The sequence below is a fragment of the Canis aureus genome, chromosome 19, assembly GCF_053574225.1.
Source record: "Canis aureus isolate CA01 chromosome 19, VMU_Caureus_v.1.0, whole genome shotgun sequence".
NCBI classification, from domain to species: domain Eukaryota; kingdom Metazoa; phylum Chordata; class Mammalia; order Carnivora; family Canidae; genus Canis; species Canis aureus.
In genome coordinates this window covers 44,437,936-44,455,218 of record NC_135629.1, presented here as the reverse complement: position 1 = coordinate 44,455,218, position 17,283 = coordinate 44,437,936, and the positions used below count along the sequence as shown (strand labels likewise).

General features: G+C 47.0%; 1 protein-coding gene across 1 annotated transcript in view; it reads right to left on the bottom strand.

The window, feature by feature from the left end:
• Positions 1-756: 756 nt before the first annotated feature.
• CDCP1 (CUB domain containing protein 1) overlaps positions 757-17,283 on the bottom strand; it is a 57,839-nt gene continuing 41,312 nt past the window's right edge. Inside the window, exons 5-9 of the mRNA XM_077859197.1 lie at positions 12,766-12,987; positions 11,374-11,754; positions 9,012-9,377; positions 6,625-6,712; positions 757-4,296 (exon numbers count right to left, since the gene is read on the bottom strand). Of these exons, the coding sequence (XP_077715323.1) occupies positions 3,882-4,296; positions 6,625-6,712; positions 9,012-9,377; positions 11,374-11,754; positions 12,766-12,987 (1,472 nt within the window). The 3' untranslated portion in view covers positions 757-3,881. The remainder of the gene's footprint in view (positions 4,297-6,624; positions 6,713-9,011; positions 9,378-11,373; positions 11,755-12,765; positions 12,988-17,283) is intronic.

The following is a 17,283-nucleotide window of genomic DNA, read 5'->3' as shown; positions in this document are numbered from 1 at the left end:
CGGAGACTAGAATGGAAGTGATGCCATGCTGGCTTCCAGGCCCACGTCTCCAGACACTGGCAGCTCCGACTCTCTGCTCTGAGAATACTCGCTCTTGGAACACAGCCACCGTGTTGTGTAAAAGCCCCCAAAGTCCTGTAGTCCAAGGGAAGAGGAATCAAAACTCCTGGCTGGCAGCTGGTACTGACTCCACAGCTGTGTGATGCCACCATCTTGAAAGTAGATTCCAGTTGAGCTGCCCAGAGAGGCCACCCAAAGCAGAAATAAACCATTCCTGATGAGTTCTGCTAGATATGTGAGCAAAATAAAGGTTGTTCTTAAGTTACTTAAGTTTGGGTGGTTTGTTATGCAGCAACATCCTATCTCCTTGGTGCACTTGGGTAAGGTGAATGGTGGGGGGCCTATTGGAGCTTTCTTCTCTCACCAGCTTCCCTTTTGCTTCTGTTCTGGTGGTTGGTGACCCACATGTGGCTTAGGGCTCAATTTCAGTCAATGGCAAGGATGGCCCAAGATCTTTAGGGGGGTACCGGGAGTCATCACACACAGAGGCCAATGGTGTCTCAACAGAGAACAGAACAGGCTCTGACCTCTCAGTTACCCACTGGCAGCCCAAAGCCTGGCATCTTGTACCATAAACACACTGTCAAGACAATGTCTGCTGATTCCCTGCTGAACCTGCCACAATAAACTGGGGAATCAGGGCCTCAGCCGAACTAGGGGACAAAGAGCGGAAGCATTTAAACAATGCGATGCCCATTTTTCTTTTTTGTACATTTGTTTATTTAAAAAAGTGTAGGAAATGAATAAAATGGTACCTAAAAAGTATCTACAATGAAATAAATTATTCCCAGTGAAGCACTGCAGATCCACACAAACCAGTCCTCTAACCTTGACCAAGGTTGCATCCCCAAGGACTTGTGTTTCCACTCCCCACTCTTCCTGAGACGTTGCTCTCCTGCACAAAATGACTGCGGCATTAGAACCCGGGCTTGTAGCAGCCGGGCTTCCACCGGCTTCCACACAAGCATTGCGGATGGCCGTGGAGGCCACCCAGGCGTCCGCAGACCTGGTGCCGGCACACAGTAGGCATCAGCAGGTGTGTCCAAGTGGTTTCCAGGGGCCCTGAAATATTTTACCTAAGTGGGGTCTGGGCTTTAGAGAAAGAGCCAGGCGTATGTCGGGTTGGCACCTCCAAAAATATTAAATTCTCCTGAGATCTTAAGATGACAGTAACTGGGCCTAGAGTTTTGAGCTAACAGTTAAAAGAACCTGGGCCCATGGCACCCCTGTACGTAAAGGTGGTGCGTGTGACGACAGCCAGGCCACAGGTGGCCGGCCACGTGGGGCAGCGAGATGCAGACCACAGGCTGAGGGAGCTTCGGAAGAGCCCAGGAGGTCAGAGAAGGCACAGAGCGGAGGCCAGGGCTCCAGGGGGGATTTTAAGTAACAATACAATTTCAGTTGAGGAGAGGACGCCCCAGCCCTCCTCTGGCCTTTCATGGGGGTGTTGCCAGCACCTCAGGCCAAGAGGCCAACAAGGGTAACTGGGCAGGAGCCCGCATTTTATTTTATTTTATTTTATTTTATTTTATTTTATTTTATTTATTTTTTTAAAGATTTTATTTATTTATTCATGAGAGACAGAGGGAGAGAGAGGCAGAGACACAGGCAGAGGGAGAAGCAGGCTCCATGCAGGGAGCCAGAGGCAGGACTCGATCCTGGGTCTCCAGGATCAGGCCCTGGGCCGAAGGCGGCGCTAAACCGCTGAGGCACTCTGGCTGCCCAGGAGCCTGCCTTTTAAAAGGGAAAGGTGCCCAGGGCAGCACCCAGCCTATCACCCAAACAGCAGACTCTTCCTTCTGGAAAGAGTCTTAGAGGCCTTGGAATACACACCATTTAGGAGATTGCAAAACTCCTTTTTGTGGAGGCAAAGTAGCACGTGAACAAGTCTAGGCGGTGCATTTCCGAGGTGAATTCACTGAACACAATGAAGCACACTTATTTTTTAAAGGAGGCTTGGCCGCAGAAACATTGACCTTTGGACCGTGTCAGCAAGCCGGAGCACAATCCCTCTCCCTCCAGATGAGAGCAGGGGCCACAGAGGCAAATGCTCCTGGGAGCTGGGCCGGTCATTAGTGTAAATGAGGGATGCGGGCTGTGCGGGAGAAAACAACTCTCCTACAATACACACCAGCCCCAAGGCCAGTCTTCTCCTTTGACACAAGACATGGGTCCCAAACTTTCCATTTCACTATGAACAAAGCGACCTTTGTGTGTGGGGGGGGACACTCGTCAGTAGTCAGATACTCAGCATCAGTGAGGGAGACAAGAGGGAGTGGTGGGGACTGGGGTGAACTGGGGAACCAGGTGCCCCACTGGCTGCTGCTAGGGAACAGTGTGAGCCCCAGCAACGGCCAGATCTCCTGGTCTGGATTTTTATGCAAAAACTGTATAATTTTACATGTTAGTAACTACTTCATCAAAAAGATTCTGCAGGCCAAACAAAACACACCTTGTGGCCTGGGTTATTTCCTAGTCTCTCCTGCAGTGGCAGGAAGGTGTGATAGGTGGAGTAATGGGTCCCCAAAGACGTCCATGTCCTAATTCCCCAGAACCTGAGGATATGTTACCTTCCTTGGCACAAGGGACTTTTTCAGTGGGATGAAATTAAAGATCTTGAGATGGGGAGATTATCCTGGATTATCTGGGTGGGTGGGCTTTATAAATGAAAGGTCCATGTACAGGAAAGAAGGAAGGAGAATCAGTGTCACAGTGTCATCGTGGGTGCAAGTGCCACAGTATGACCAGCCATCAGACGCAAGGAGCAGACCCTAAAACCTTGAAAAGGCAAGGAAGACAATTCTCCCCCTAGAGCCTCTAGAAGGAGTGTAGCTCTGCTGATACCCTGATTTTAGCCCACTGAGACCCATTTTGCCCTTCTGGTCTCCAGAACCATAAGATAAGCAATCTATCTTGTTTTAAGCCACCAAGTTTGAGGTAATTGGTTACAGTAGGAAGAGGGAACTAATATAGTGGCCTATATTTTTAAACAGTTTTAGAGGTTGAAAATACTCTCTAATTTTCTGTTTAAATGCCAAAGTATTGCTGGAGCAGGGACAGCCACGCACATGGCAATGCAAGGAAATTTTTCTTACTTCTAGGACTGAAGATGAACGTATGCAGTGGGATGACCACACGCACGCAGAGCAAGAGAACTGGGAAGTCCCTTATCAATGCCCTCAAACATACACACCCTGTTTTGGCTGGACAGATTGCAAATTATTCCCACCTTCTAGGGGACAGGCACATGTTTATCTGGTGGTCGACAGAAGTCAAAACCCAGCCATCCAACCAGTTAGCGTGAGTTGTTACTATGTCAGGTAAAAAGAGCTATATGGTTGTAAATTTGACTTCTTATATATATAGGACCACCAAATAAATAATAATAATAAAGTAATAAGGCACATTGTCATTTTCATCCAGGGGCTCCAGCAGGAGCAGGGACCTTGCATGAGCTCCAAGGGATTGGAATTGTTGCCCCGAAGAGGTCCAAATCCAAATCCAAATCCAGGGCTTGTTGCAACCGTGGTGACTCACAGCTCTCCCCTCTCATTACGGGCTGGTTTACAACCCAACCTGAGTTTAGAAGGACATGAACTGTGATGATTGTATCCAGATCGGAATTCATCACTTTCAACATCTCATCATTGAAATGAATCCACTTGGACTCAGAATCCACTTGGAAATCAGAGAGGTTGGTGGTGTCCTGAAAAACCTCCTGCTGTTCCTTCCATTTAATTCCTCTTTAGGATTTCTGCTCGAGACCCCTAATGGGTGTCTCAGTGCTGAGCTTTAGGCAAACTCTTTGGGATGGGTCCAAGTTACTCTGTAGGCTCCTCTGGCTCATGGGTGTCCAGCAATGGAATGTCTGTGTCCCTGTTGTTGGGGTGGGAAAAGGTGTAGGGTTCGCTCTCAGACTCGGCAGGGATGCCAAGGGGTGGCTCATCTGTGGCCAACTTTACAGTTGGGGCCCTGGAGCATATGGCGGGTGGAGAGGGAGGGCAGTCCCCCGTGGGGCCCTGGAAGGGCCGGTAGGTGTCCACCTCCGGCTGTAGGAAGGAGCCGTTGGAATCCTGTAGCAGATGCCCATACACCATGGTGTCATCAATGACTGCGTACACGTGGGACTCACTGTCCTTTCGTCCTTTCGGAAACTTCTTTGACTGCATTGGCAACTGGGTGTTGACGTTGCCATTGTAGATGCCTACTGGTGGGCCTTTGGTTTTCTTCTTTTTCCTACTGAGAGAAGGAGAACAAGTCAGAGTCAGAAAGGACAGGATGATCTTCGCTGTGCTCCATTGGCATATCCCTACTGGAACTCAGGTCCTTCAGGGGTTCTCGCACATCTCTCCCAAGTCCCTCAAATCCCTTAGCCCTTGAAACTGAAACTACTGTCCTTCGGGAGCATTTAGAAGGGACCAGCTTCTGTCTCCAGTCTTCACAGTGGAAACAGGGAGCAGAGAGTGGTTTAGAGAGGGCATGTTTAACACTGTCTGCACTTGGATTTGCAGGGGTGGAAAGAGCTGACAACCAGCCCCTCTTTCCCATGAGAAAGGGTGGTGCCCCAGCCCGACCACATCGGGTGTGGTTGTGTCGTGCCCCTGCTAACCCTCTATGACGTGGATCTTCCGTAGCTAATGCTTCATCATCCCTCTTTTGCATGGGTAGAAGTGCTGGCCATCTGGATTCTAAATGACACAACAGAAGAAGACTCAGGGTATCTTAGTCTTTAGCTGGGGTCGGGGACAGTGAAACTCAGTATTAGCAGAGGGATCTAGTCCCTTCAGCAGGAGGCTGTATGAGGGTAACAGCCTGCATAAGGGGACAGAGCTCAAAAGAAGATAACGTTCAGGCTGGGATGCCAGAGTTCCTCAATAACACCATTAACCTTTGGTTTGTAATGTTCTTTGGTACTTGGGTGTGGATGGGCATTAGCACTCTCTGGCACTGAAAACAAAGCTCCATCCTCCATCTCCAAGAGCCAAAAACAGGGGACACTGGCTTTTTAGCTGACTGGTGATTCAAATGGAGGACATTAGCTCAATTAACATAATGGACCATATAATGCACAGGCTGACGGCTCACTAATTGTAGACAGGCTCCCTGTCCTTTTCTGAAATAAAAATAATCTAGTACATTTAGCTTGTAACTCCGAGTCTCTGGCTGGGATGATGGGTTCCAAAGGCTCCTGCCTGAAGCCCTGAGATGGATGCCCCTCCTTTGAGCTCCACAGAGCTGTGATTGTCTCCATCAATGTTCTTCTCTGGGGGTTCTGAAGCCGGTCCTTCATTTGCCTTCCTCTTTCGTCCCTCTGCCTGCCCTGGGCAGTGGGAGGAGAGACTGTGTCCTGCTCACCATTATATTCCCAGCACTGTGCATGGTTCCTAGGGCCTAGGAGGCGCTCAGAAACACCTTGCTTAATGAACGAGTCCTCCATTCTCACTGCAAAACCCATCCACCCTCCTACAACTTGGCAGCAAACCTGTCAACTATGGCCCCACAGCAAGGTTGGGGAGGGCTAAGGATTCTCCTGCCAGGAACGGGGCAGTTTAGAGATGGAGGCAAGAGCTGGACCCTCCCCTTGTCTGGTTCCCTCCTGATGAGGAAACGAGCCCGATGTTAACCGGGCTTTCTGATCCAGACGGTATAGACTGCACCCCAGACAAGAAAGTTTCCCAGAGAAACCATACAATGATAATTTGTTGAAAGGAGTCCTTCCCCCCTCCACCCCCTGTGTGGTATCTATACAATCCCATTTCATGGAGAAGAGACTTTTCCCTGGATCTGCCATGGGCAGCCCCTTCCTCATTAGTGGAGACATTTCTAGACAGTCTCACTGTTGATCAGGACTTTCAGTTGTTTGCTCATGGCCCCAGTTAATAAAAAGAAATTCTCTTTGTCTTGTTGCAAGGTTGAATCGTGCAAAGGAAAGCAATTTCCCTCTCCCTCACGGCTTTAATCAGAAATATGCGCAGAATTGATAAAATCTGGTAGCAGCACATATTCTATCTCAAAAGGTCAACACTTTGCTTTCATAAAACAGCAGCTGTCATCCTGAGGGGGTGGAAGGTGAGATGAGTCAGGTAACTGGGTCTTTCTTCCTCTCGCCCACAGGGCTAGCTTTTTGGTGCTTGTCTGGAGTCCAATACACAAGCACAAAAATGTTTAAGAAACCGAGGAGAACAAGCTGGGGCCGCATGCGTTCACTCTCAAAGTGACAGAGGACATAGGCTCAGCGGCCTGGTCTGGCAGGGCTGACTTGAGCATTTTCCTGCTAAGATCATCCCCATCATGACCACCGTCTGATGAGCAGACAGTAAATGATTCCCAGGGGACTTGGGCTGAGACAGCTGTGTAAAAGCTTCAGGCTAAAATGTCACCCACCAAGTCTTCGGTCCCCACCCCCCTCCAAGTATAACTCACATCTGGCAATATTATTTAACACCGATCCTTGGGAGAGGAATGGGAAGCCAGAAAAGAAGTCAGTAATTAATGACAGCTCTGGTCTGTATGATCTAAGGAGGCGTCAGATCAGCTGAAGACAGTTTGAGAAATTCCACCTACTTCTTTTTCACAAAGCAAATGATGAATCCGAGGGCAAACAGCAGTAAGGCGCCACCTCCCACAACCGCGATGATGACGACAGTCAGGTCTGTGAGCAAAGACACGAGGGAGAGGGATGAGGAGGCATGGGGGTGGTCAGGCCAATGATGAACCAGGGTAGACAGTCTCCAGAGATGGCCAGCATCCCTCCCCACCCTCCCAGTACACACACGCTGCTCTTCACAGTAAGAGGAGTCTATTTCCCTTCTTCTTGACTCTTCTTGACTTGCTGGTTCTGGGGCCTTTTAGAGGCCTGGGAACTTCTTGCACTTTCTGTCTTTGGGACAGCCAGTCAGTCACCACGTAAGAAGTCTGACTATGCTGAGGCCGCCATGCTGGGAGGAAGCCCAAGCCAACCACGCGGAGACTCCATGAGGAAAACAAACTAAGGAAGCCAGCTGAAAATACCAAGGCTGTAGGTGTCTGTCCCCAGGTGAACCATCCCAGCTACCCTCTCACTGTTCAAGGTATCTGGTGGCAGCTCCTGATATCTAAGAGCAGATAAGAGCCATGCTGCTGTATCCTGCCTAAATTCCTGACCCACGGAATTGTGAGCAACCAAAATGGTTATTGTATAAGCTACTGAATCTTGGGACTGTTTGTCATGCAGTACAGATAACTAAAACAAATCAGGTGCCCTATTAGATCCCCTTCAAAGGCTACTCTAGGCCTACCCCCAGGTGTGTCCACCCAGGTGTCACAGTCTAACTGGGTGAGAAGGGTAGCAAAAGTCAGAAGTGAGGGCATTAAGGACAGGGTGGTTTCATCTGTGCTGTCCTTTTCCTACAGTTGTAAAGGAGATAGAGAGAGAGCCCTGCACCAAACAGAGATTTAGATGCCTGTTCAAGAAAATGAAAGGAGAAATTAAGAGAGAAATAGAAATAGAAAGAAGTGGGGCATCTAGTTGGCTCAGTCAGAAGAGTGTCCAGCTCTTGATCTCAGGGTCATGAGTTCGAGCCCCACACTGGGTGTAGGGATTGCTTAAATAAATAAATAAACTTTAAAAAAAAGGAAATAGAAATAAATGACAGAAAATGAATGTAAGAGAGTCAGAAAACTCAGGAGCTAACCTGAGTTTGGGAGAGCTTCTCACTTCTCACTTCTCAATTCTCTTGCTGCTAACCAGTTGTTCGTCTCTCTGAGTGCCACAAAGAGAAAGGGCCAGGAGGAACGTCCTCCATGGTCCCTCTGGTTCCAACACTGTGTGGTGCTCTGTGACTACCTTGGAATAAAGGCAAATGTGGCCCCACCACGACTGCCCTGTCACACATGCATTTCCTCATTGGAGACTCTTGAGCAGATCCTGCAACTTTGAGCATAAGGCCTGTCATCAAGGGCATTACATGGATTCCCATGTTTCACTGGACTGAATAAAAAATGCCAGTGCCAGGGGGTGCACTTAAGTGTCTGACTCTTGATTTCAGCTCAGGTCTTGATCTCAGGGTCATGAGATTGAGCCCTGCATCAGGCTCTGCATTCTCTCTCTTTCCCTCTGCTCCCTTCCCCTGCTTGTACGTGCGCACACACTCTCTAAAATAAATACATAAAATCTTTAAAAAATGCTAGCACCAAGTATCTTTGTCACACTTTTCAGGTCCCCACATTTGAATCTCCAGCACTTGAATTCCCAATGATACTTCTACGAAGTAGTTATTATCATCTATCTACCCTCTAAAATGAGGAAGGTTAAAGGAGTTTTGAGAGCCTTCCCCTACACTAGAGAGAGATTAATAGTAAATGACAGTGATAGATGGACTATAAAACTTCCCTAGTTCTCCCCACTCCCTGAATCACGTCTTTTACTACATGACTCTGCAGCTTCTCCCACCAACAGGTGGAGCCTATTGTCCATCCCTTGACTTTGGGCAGGCCCAAAGAAGACCTGTAGAAGGGCTGGTGTGTGAGTTCCTAACCCAAGCATCAAGAGACCTTACATGCTTCCTCCAGACTCTCTTGGATCTCTCTGCTTCTGCCATGAGAACAAGGTCCAGGCTGGAGTGTAAGGGACCGTGGGAAGGAGAGCCAAGGAACCTAGTGAGTGTGTGTGGCCAAGAACAGCAGAGTCCTCTAGCCACCTGCAGCTGTCCACAGGTTCATGAATGAGTGAACCCAGATAAGCCCAACTTACACCAGAATTGCCCAGCCAACATGTAAGCAATAACAAATAGCTGTCTTTAAGCCACTAAGTTCTGGGGTGGTTTGTTTTGCAGCATTATCGTTGCAAAAGCTGACCTGCCAGCCAGGACTCAAACCCATGTTTTCTGACTTGCCCCCCAGGCTTGCGCCCTACCCTCCAGCTGCCAATTTGTGGTCCACCCCCACCCCCACAAGACTTTGCAGGCCCTTACCTACAGTCCTTGGGGTAAGCAACACCCAGAAAAACAGGTCCAGCTGCTTGCCACTCACAGGGCTGCAGTTGGAGATGTTGACCCAGAAGCTGTGGTGGTGGAAGCTTGGCTTGGGGAGCACCTCGTCTTCCAGGCTGAAGATCTCCTCAGCTTTGCTCCGCTGCTCCTGGATGATCATGAAGGCACGCCCTGTCTGGCAGACAACTCCCGTCCTCTCCTTTAGGAAGGTCAAGCAAGCCACCTGGTTGCTGGGCACACTGATGTTCCAAGACACCGAGGTAAGGGATGGCAGGCCCCGGTCCCAGTTAGGGCTCCTCAGGTAGACCTTGCTTTTTGTATCTGGGGTCACCGTGAAAACACCTTCCTCTGCAGAAACAGGGGAGGGAATCCACACAAGATATTTCACTGAATCAAAATGGATGTCAACCTGCCTAGATGAGCACTGTTCAACAGAGTTTTTTTGCAATGACACAGAAGTTCTTCACAGGTTCACCTCCTCTTATTATGCTTTGTGGATTCCGCTTTTTTTATTTTTGTTTTTTACAAATTGAAGGTTTGTGGCAACCCTGTGTTGGGCAAATCTGTGGCGCCATTTTTTTCCCAATAGCATTTGCCACTCTTTGACTCTGTGTCACATCTTGGTGATTCTTGCAACATTTCAAACTTTTTTATTATTATATTTGCTATGGTGATCTGTGATCAGTGATTGCAACTCACAGAAAGCTCAAATGATGGTGAGCATTTTTTAGCAATGAATTTTTTTGTTTTTTTGTTTTTTTTTGCTTATGAAGATTTTAGTTTTAAGTAATCTCTACACCCAATGTGGAGCTTGACCTTAGAACCCTGCAGTCAAGAGTTGCATGTTCTTGCCAACTGAGTGAGCCATGCACCTTGGCAATAAAGAATTTTTAAATTAAGGTATGTATACTGTTTTTTTTAACACAGTGCTATTGTACACTTACTAAGCTACCATATGGTGTAAATATAACTTTTATATGCACCAAGAAACCAAAAAACTCATTTCACTTGCTTTATTGCAGTGGTCTGAAACCAAACCCGCGTTATCTCCTGGGTACCCCAATTCATGCTGTCCAAGCAAGTAGGCACTGCCATGTGTGTCTGTAGAAGACCCAAAATGTGCTTGACAGAGGAGCTACATTTTTAATTTTGTTATTAATTTAAACATAAATTGCCACACGTGGCTAGTAACTGTTGGTCAGCACAAGGTGAGAGTCTCAGGTTAAGTGCTCAGGTCTTTTGAACAAAATCGATCAACCAACCAACCAACCAACCAACCAACCAAAAAAAAATAACCCAAGGCTAGTTTGCCAAACCGCTGGTTATTTCTGAAAGCTTCCTTTCAGAAACGCCCTCGACATAGCTAACATCTACCTGATGCTCTGCTCTACAGTGGGACTGGTAGGGACTGGTTTCTGTTTCAGAGATTAAATCACTTCCGGTTCTGGGAAGAACAGAATTGCAAAGCAAAAGACCCCCAACATGTCACCTGACCTTCCGGTGAGATCAACTCCAACAGTCTACACTGAGGAAGGTATGTCTTGTTTTCAAAGACTCCCCAGGAGGAGTTCTTTGGGTAGCTGCAGAGATATCAGGCAGCCTGGACTAACCTTAATCTTATGGCCAAAGAATTCTTCCCTCCCCACTAAGGCCTCTGGGAACAAAATCTGAAGTAAACCTCAGATAAAAGTCTTGGTCAATTTTTAAGTGGCCTCTGACTTTGAGCAACTTGTAATGGCAACTGTGACTTTGAAAACCAACCATAGAGAGCTTCCCGTTGCAAAGGATTTAGATCCCATTGGCTGCCCAGCACCCTGAAGATCAAACACTTGCTTGGCAGGAGGGGCTGTGTTTCTTTGCTGGGAACAGGACCCTGGCACTCTGGAGACCCATCTCTCCCCCACCTGCCTTCCTCTGTGCACTCCACACCACCTTCCGAATTGTCAAAGTGGACTCACAGAAATGCCTGCATAAGGATTTTTATGCTCCCACCTTAAAAAATCCAAGATTCGGGAATATCTGGTTAGCTCTCATGTATGCCCCTGCCTGCTTCCAAAAAAGGCTTGAACCTGATTATTTGTTCTGCTGCTGCCAACTGTCACCTCCCACTTTCAGAGTCTTATTTCTGACTCCTGGGATTTTTCCACAGTAGGTTAATGGAAGAGTTGGGATGAGGATGCACCGTCTTGTGAGAGGACCAACGCACTCATCTCTCCCTACTCTTCAAGTTGACAGCTTAATTAAGACGATCACAAAGCAAAATAAGATGGATGCCCCAAACAAGAAAGGGGCAGGAAGATGGGGAGAGAGAGAGAGAGAGAGAGAGAGAGGGAGACCTCCTTACCTTTGAAGTATGGTATAAAGGACACGGTCAGGCCCTGCCTGGAAACCTCTTGTTGGAAGTTGGGGGCAAAGGTGCGGAGGGTCACCGAGATGTTCTGCTTCACCTGGATCTGCTCGATGGAGCCTCCAGGGCAGAAGGAGCCGAAGTAAAGATCCTGGCCGGGGACGGCGCTGGCCACCAGGTAGCTGAAGCTCGTGTTGCAGAACTTCTCTTGTGTGTGCTGCTGCAGCTTCTGGGAAGGCACCAGTGCCAGGCTGAGCTTGTCCTTGGGCACCAGCAGCTTCCAGGAGAAGTCGTGCAGCTGCACAGGCAGCTGGAGGATGTCCACAGGCACTTGGAGGGAGTAGGGCCTCCTCCGGCAGTTCCGGTGGTCCAGGCAGCCTGGAAAAGAGGGGCTCGTGCTACCAGCAGGGAGGAGAGCGGGAGTGCATCCTCCCCAGCTGTAGAGACCATCCTAGACTTTCTGGCTTTTCCCTTTGGTCTCTCCCCACCCACTCTGTCCTCCATTCTCCTGGCCTCCTTCTCTCCATGCTCTTTTTCTAGCTGCCCCTCTGGCCCACCCTCTCACATTCTTATTCTGCCCTAAACTGGCAGACCAACCTCTGGGGAGTATTTAGGGTTGAAACGTTCTCTTCCTGTGTGTCAGCCTCTCTTCTCTGTATCTGAGTCTCAGATGCTAAGTATGGGCAGGGCATAGGTTTTTCCTCCACCCTGCTTCCCAGCATCCCCGACTGACTCTGGGGAGGTGGCTCTGTGCAGCAGGCAGAGCAGGGATGGAGTTGGGGAGATATCTGTCACTTCTTAGCATGGCTGGCTGTCTTGTGTCTTGTGGCCTCTGCTGCCACATCTATAGAAACTCTAAACATCCATGTCAGAGGTCATGGTGGCCCAGTGGGGAGGTGACTAGGGGTTTTGCTGCCCTCCATTCATCAAACATTTATTTCATGATCAATACATGTCCAGCACTACCAGGGGACACAGGGACAAAAAAATGAAACAAGCCACAGTCTTGACCTCAAGACTCAATCTCATGTAAGAGGAGACAAGGGCTCATTGAACATGGAAGTGGGGGTGGGGTGGGTTGGTGGGGCGGTTACACAGAGGACAGGATCTCATGAAAGATGCTGGAAGGCTAAGCAGAGGACACAAGCATGAAGTTGGAAGTGCAATGCACTTCTGAAGGACACCCGTTCCAGCTGAGGCTCTGGTCCTAGTGGGGGACGTCTCCACCTCACCATTCGCTGCTTGGTTGCCCTTGCTCACCCTGCACTGCAGGGGGCATCTCTGATCACACTATTACAACCTACTCAGCAGACCCCATTAAGAAGATAAGGTGGGGCAGGGAGATTTGCCCATGGGCCCCGGAGGACGGTGCTAACTAAGGGGACGTACTTATGGTTTTCTCGGCGTTGATCCACAGGCGAGTCAGGTTATCACAAAGGAAAGAGATCTTGTGTTTGGAGCCGGCTGTCAGGGTGAGGTTGGTGCTACAGGTCCGTGACTCCAGACACACAAAGCAGCCAGGGACAAACTTGCGGCTAAGCTTGATGGGCCGTGGCTCGATGGTAAGCGACATGGCTTGCTCGTTACTCAAGTCGACCAGGTAGATTTTATCTGAAACCACGAGGAGAAAACAGGTCTGAAGTATGGATGAGAAGCCACCCTACGAAAGGCTAAAAATTAGCACAAAACGTCTCGTGGCTGGGGAGTGTTGGAAACATGTTTTATTATTAAGAGAATGTACAAGAATCTAGAAGAAATAAATTTATTTATTATTTATTCAAAAGATTCTATTTATTTGAGAGAGAGCAAGAGAAAGAGAGAGAGAGAGAGCACAAGCTGGGGAAGAAGCAGAAGGAGAGGGAGAAGCAGACTCCTCGCTGAGCAGGAAGCATGATGAGAGACTTGATCCTAGGACCCCGGGATCATGACCTGAGCTGAAGGCAGACGCTTAACTGACTGAGCCACCAAGGGGCCCCTAGAAGAAATTTAGAAAGAAAAATAATGGCCTGAATTCATTCAGGCCAAAATGAATTCAAGTTCATCTTAATCCTTGTTCATATGCATGCATATTTTCAGCTGCTTCAAAGTATGGTATATATAAAGTTTTATACTCAGCTTTTGCTTTATTACTTCACACAAGTTTACTTATTTTTCCATATAGTTTTCATATTCACAAGTCTTTGAAAATATTCAGTAATTTAGTGGCTGCGGGATAGTTAATAAGTGAGATTCACCACTGTTTATTTAAATATTCTCCTGCTATCCGTAGTAATTAGCAGCAGTGTGGCATCAGCGCAGGGATAGGAGATTCATAGGTATTATTAATGTCCACCGATATTATAACTTAGTCTCTAATAAATGCTATATTTCAAACAAGCGAGAAAAAGATGAACCACTCCTGGCTCACCTAGAACTATTTCTCCCGTTAGTAAAAGAATAAAATTAGACTGGTATTTCACAGCAAAGAGAATATCCTTACAAATGTGGGGTGCAAATTATGAAAGAAAGAAAATATATATAACTGACAGGAAGTTCCAAAATGTTGAAGGACAAGGGACACATCGGGAGAAAATATTTGTAAGACAGATGGATTGAGCAGTTCTCAGAGAGGAAAACTGAAATGTTCACAGACTCAAAGTACAAAGAATTCTTAGTATCACTTGTCATCACAGAAAAGCAAATTAAAACACAGCGTAGAGGATAAAGATGAAAGCCCCCACCCCTGCACCCTTGTTTGTACCACAGGTGTGGAACTGTGCAAAGCCAGACACCACATAACACGGGAAGGGTTAAATACACCGTGGAACATTCATGAACGGAGTATTATTTAGCAGTTAGAAAGAAAGAGGGAGATCTAAATATACTCTGCTCTAAGAACTTCCAAGATGCAGGATTGACTAGAACAGCAAGTGTACAATAATATGTAGGCTGTGACACCATTTAATTATAAAATCTCTGCATCGGGCGCCTGGGTAGCTCAGTTGGTTGGGTGTCTGCCTTTGGCTCAGGTCATGATCCCAGCTCCTGGGATCGAGCCCCACTTCGGGCTCCCTGCTTGGTGGGAAACCTGCTTCTTCCTCTCCCACTGCAGGTCCCCACTGCTTGTGCTAGTTCTCTCTCTCTCTCTCCCTGTCAAATAAATAAGTAAATAAAATCATAAGAAAAAGAACCACTTAAAAAAAAAATCTCTGCATCCAAAGTAATAGTATGTCTACGTGTATATACTTATGTATGTAAATGAAGAGAAACAAGATCTGGAGAGAAATACAACAAATCTGTAATGTGGTCATTACCGGAGAGGGGCCTAAGAGTGGGGCACCGCACAGTATTTGGAATACTTCTGCTTGTTGACCGAGCTTCTCTGGAGGGTGGTCTGACCAGATAGCTTCCTGTGGAACCCGTAACACCTGCATGTTTAAGTCTCTTCTTTTGGGTTGGTTGGATTCCTCCAGAGAAGAACCCACCATCCACCAAGTAGAGGAAACACTCTCAGGGCTTCTCAAGAAGGAAGCAGGATGGGGCCTTGATAGCCAGCACATCAACCTTATTCAAGCCCCCTGGGTTCAACCTAGCACCTCTACCTTCAATGCAACCAGGATCTTTGGTGCAAAAACTTCCCTTCTCCAGGGAAGAAACTCCTATCTTCTGTTGCCTGGGGGAGGAGTGTTCCTGGGCTGTTTGGTGGGTCTGGGGCTGGCAGGGCTTCTTTCACTTTTAGCCCTGGTTCTCGAGGTGACTTGCTGCTAATTCCTGGGCCTTTGAAAGTTTCTTTTTGGTGTTTTCCACTGTGGGATTGGATTCTGCACTTTTAGATCTGCTGGCTGAATCAGTTACCCCTCTCTACCCCATGCCAAGAAATGCTAGAATATTGTTGCCTTTACATTCATCATTTCCCTTGGAATTTATGCTTTTAGAAATGCTTTAAATTCCATTACGGTGTGTTTCAAGAAGGAAGTGAATCTCTCTTTACTGGGAAGTCTTCATTTTCCAATTACTTGTCTGTTTTTCCCACCAGAAAGGGAGCTTCGTGGATCTCCATAAGCTGCATATGTGGCACATGGTCGAGAGTCCATGATGTGATAAGTTGTTGATGCTCATGATATCCTTGAGAGGGAACATGTCAGTCAGCTCAGGCTAAATTATGCTGCAGTAACACATTGTCCCCAGATCTGAAGGGTCAGAATAACAAAGATTTATTCTTCATTCATCTTACATATCCATTGTGGGTTGACTGCAGGTGCATGTCTTTTTAATTCTGAGATATAGGCTGAAGGAGAAGCCTCTGTGACATGCGAGTCTCAAGGCAGAGTTTGAAAGGTGAATCACAGGATGGGTTCTGAAGCTTCTGCTTAGAAGGGGCATGCTCACTTCTTCTTCCTTGGCCAAAGCAAACTCACTTGGCCAACCCTGTATCCAATGGGGGCAGCAAAGCTAATCCTCTCCCAGGAGGGGTGGTGAAGATTTTGGAACAAATATTCAATCTAGCATAGTAGGCTTCATCAACTCCATTTGATTGACAGGGAATCTAAGGCTGGGAGATGGTGGGACTAGGACCCAAGCCCATAACCTCTGGGTTAAAAACCCTGTGCTGTTTCTACAACACTTGTGGCCTCTGTGGACATCAGCTTCCTCTTTTCTGGCTGGTACTGTGCAGAGGAGACAAGAAGCCATGGGAACCTCTGGCCTGGCATCTTGCAGCTCATATATGGTTGATGCCCCCTCTGAAAAAACGTACCAACAGCCATCTGATCTCAAGATGAGAGCAAAATAGTTCCTTGATATGCATTAGAAATGCACCAAATTTATTAGACTTGCATTAATTCAAGGATACTTCTTCAAATATTGATGGAGGGCCTGTTTTTATGACCAACACTGTACTCCAGTGATGATATGCAACCATAAATGGACTTTCCTTTGGGAAGTTCAAAGTTTTGATTTGTTTAAGGTAATACCGCTTTTATCATCCCAATTTTATAAACTACAAAGTCAAAGCTTGGAAAGGTTAAGCAACTTGTCCAAAGTCACATAGTTTGCTAGTGAGGCCCAAAGTAGTCTGACTCCCACACCCACTAACCACTGACTATAGCTTCCCTTGACTTCTTTGACATGTAATTTATATAATAAAACACACAGATCTTATGTGTTCAGTTTGATGAGCTTTGGCATCTTTATATTTCTATTGTGTCTACCACCCAAAGCAAGATCTAGAATATTCCTATTATACCAGAAAGTTCCTTTGTGCTCCTTTCCAATCAATTCTGTTTGACTTCTAGTCATGCCCCGCCAAAGGCCATGGCTTCTTGATTCCTATCTTGTAGATTTCACCTGTTCTAGAACTTCCTATAAATGGAATCATACAGTATGTACTCTTCTATCTGGCTTTTTCCCCTCAAAATGTACTTAGGGACACCTGGGTGGCTCAGCGGTTGAGCATCTGCCTTTGGCTCAGGGCCTAATCCCAGATTTTCAGGATCGAGTCCCACTTTGGGATCCGTGCATGGAGCCTGCTTCTCCTCCCTCTGCCTGTGTCTCTGCCTCTCTTTCTGCGTGTGCCTCTCATGAATAAATAAATAAGATCTTAAAAAAAAAAAAAAGGAAAATGTACTTCAGGCTCATCCATGTTATTGTGGATATAAGCCCCTTTTTCCTTGTCATTACTGAGTGGTATTCCATAGAACAAAGATACCACACTTGTTTGTTTCTAGATTGATGGAGAGTTAGGTTGTTTCTGATTATGAATAAAACTGCTGTATATATATTCTTTTATAGATCTTTGAGTAAACCTATGGTTTCATTTCTCTAGGGTAATTACCTAGGAGGGAAATTTCTGGGTCATAGGTAGGTGTAAGTTTGTGAGAAACTGGCAGGTTGTTCTCCCAAGTGATTTTGTCCTTTTACCCTCTTGCA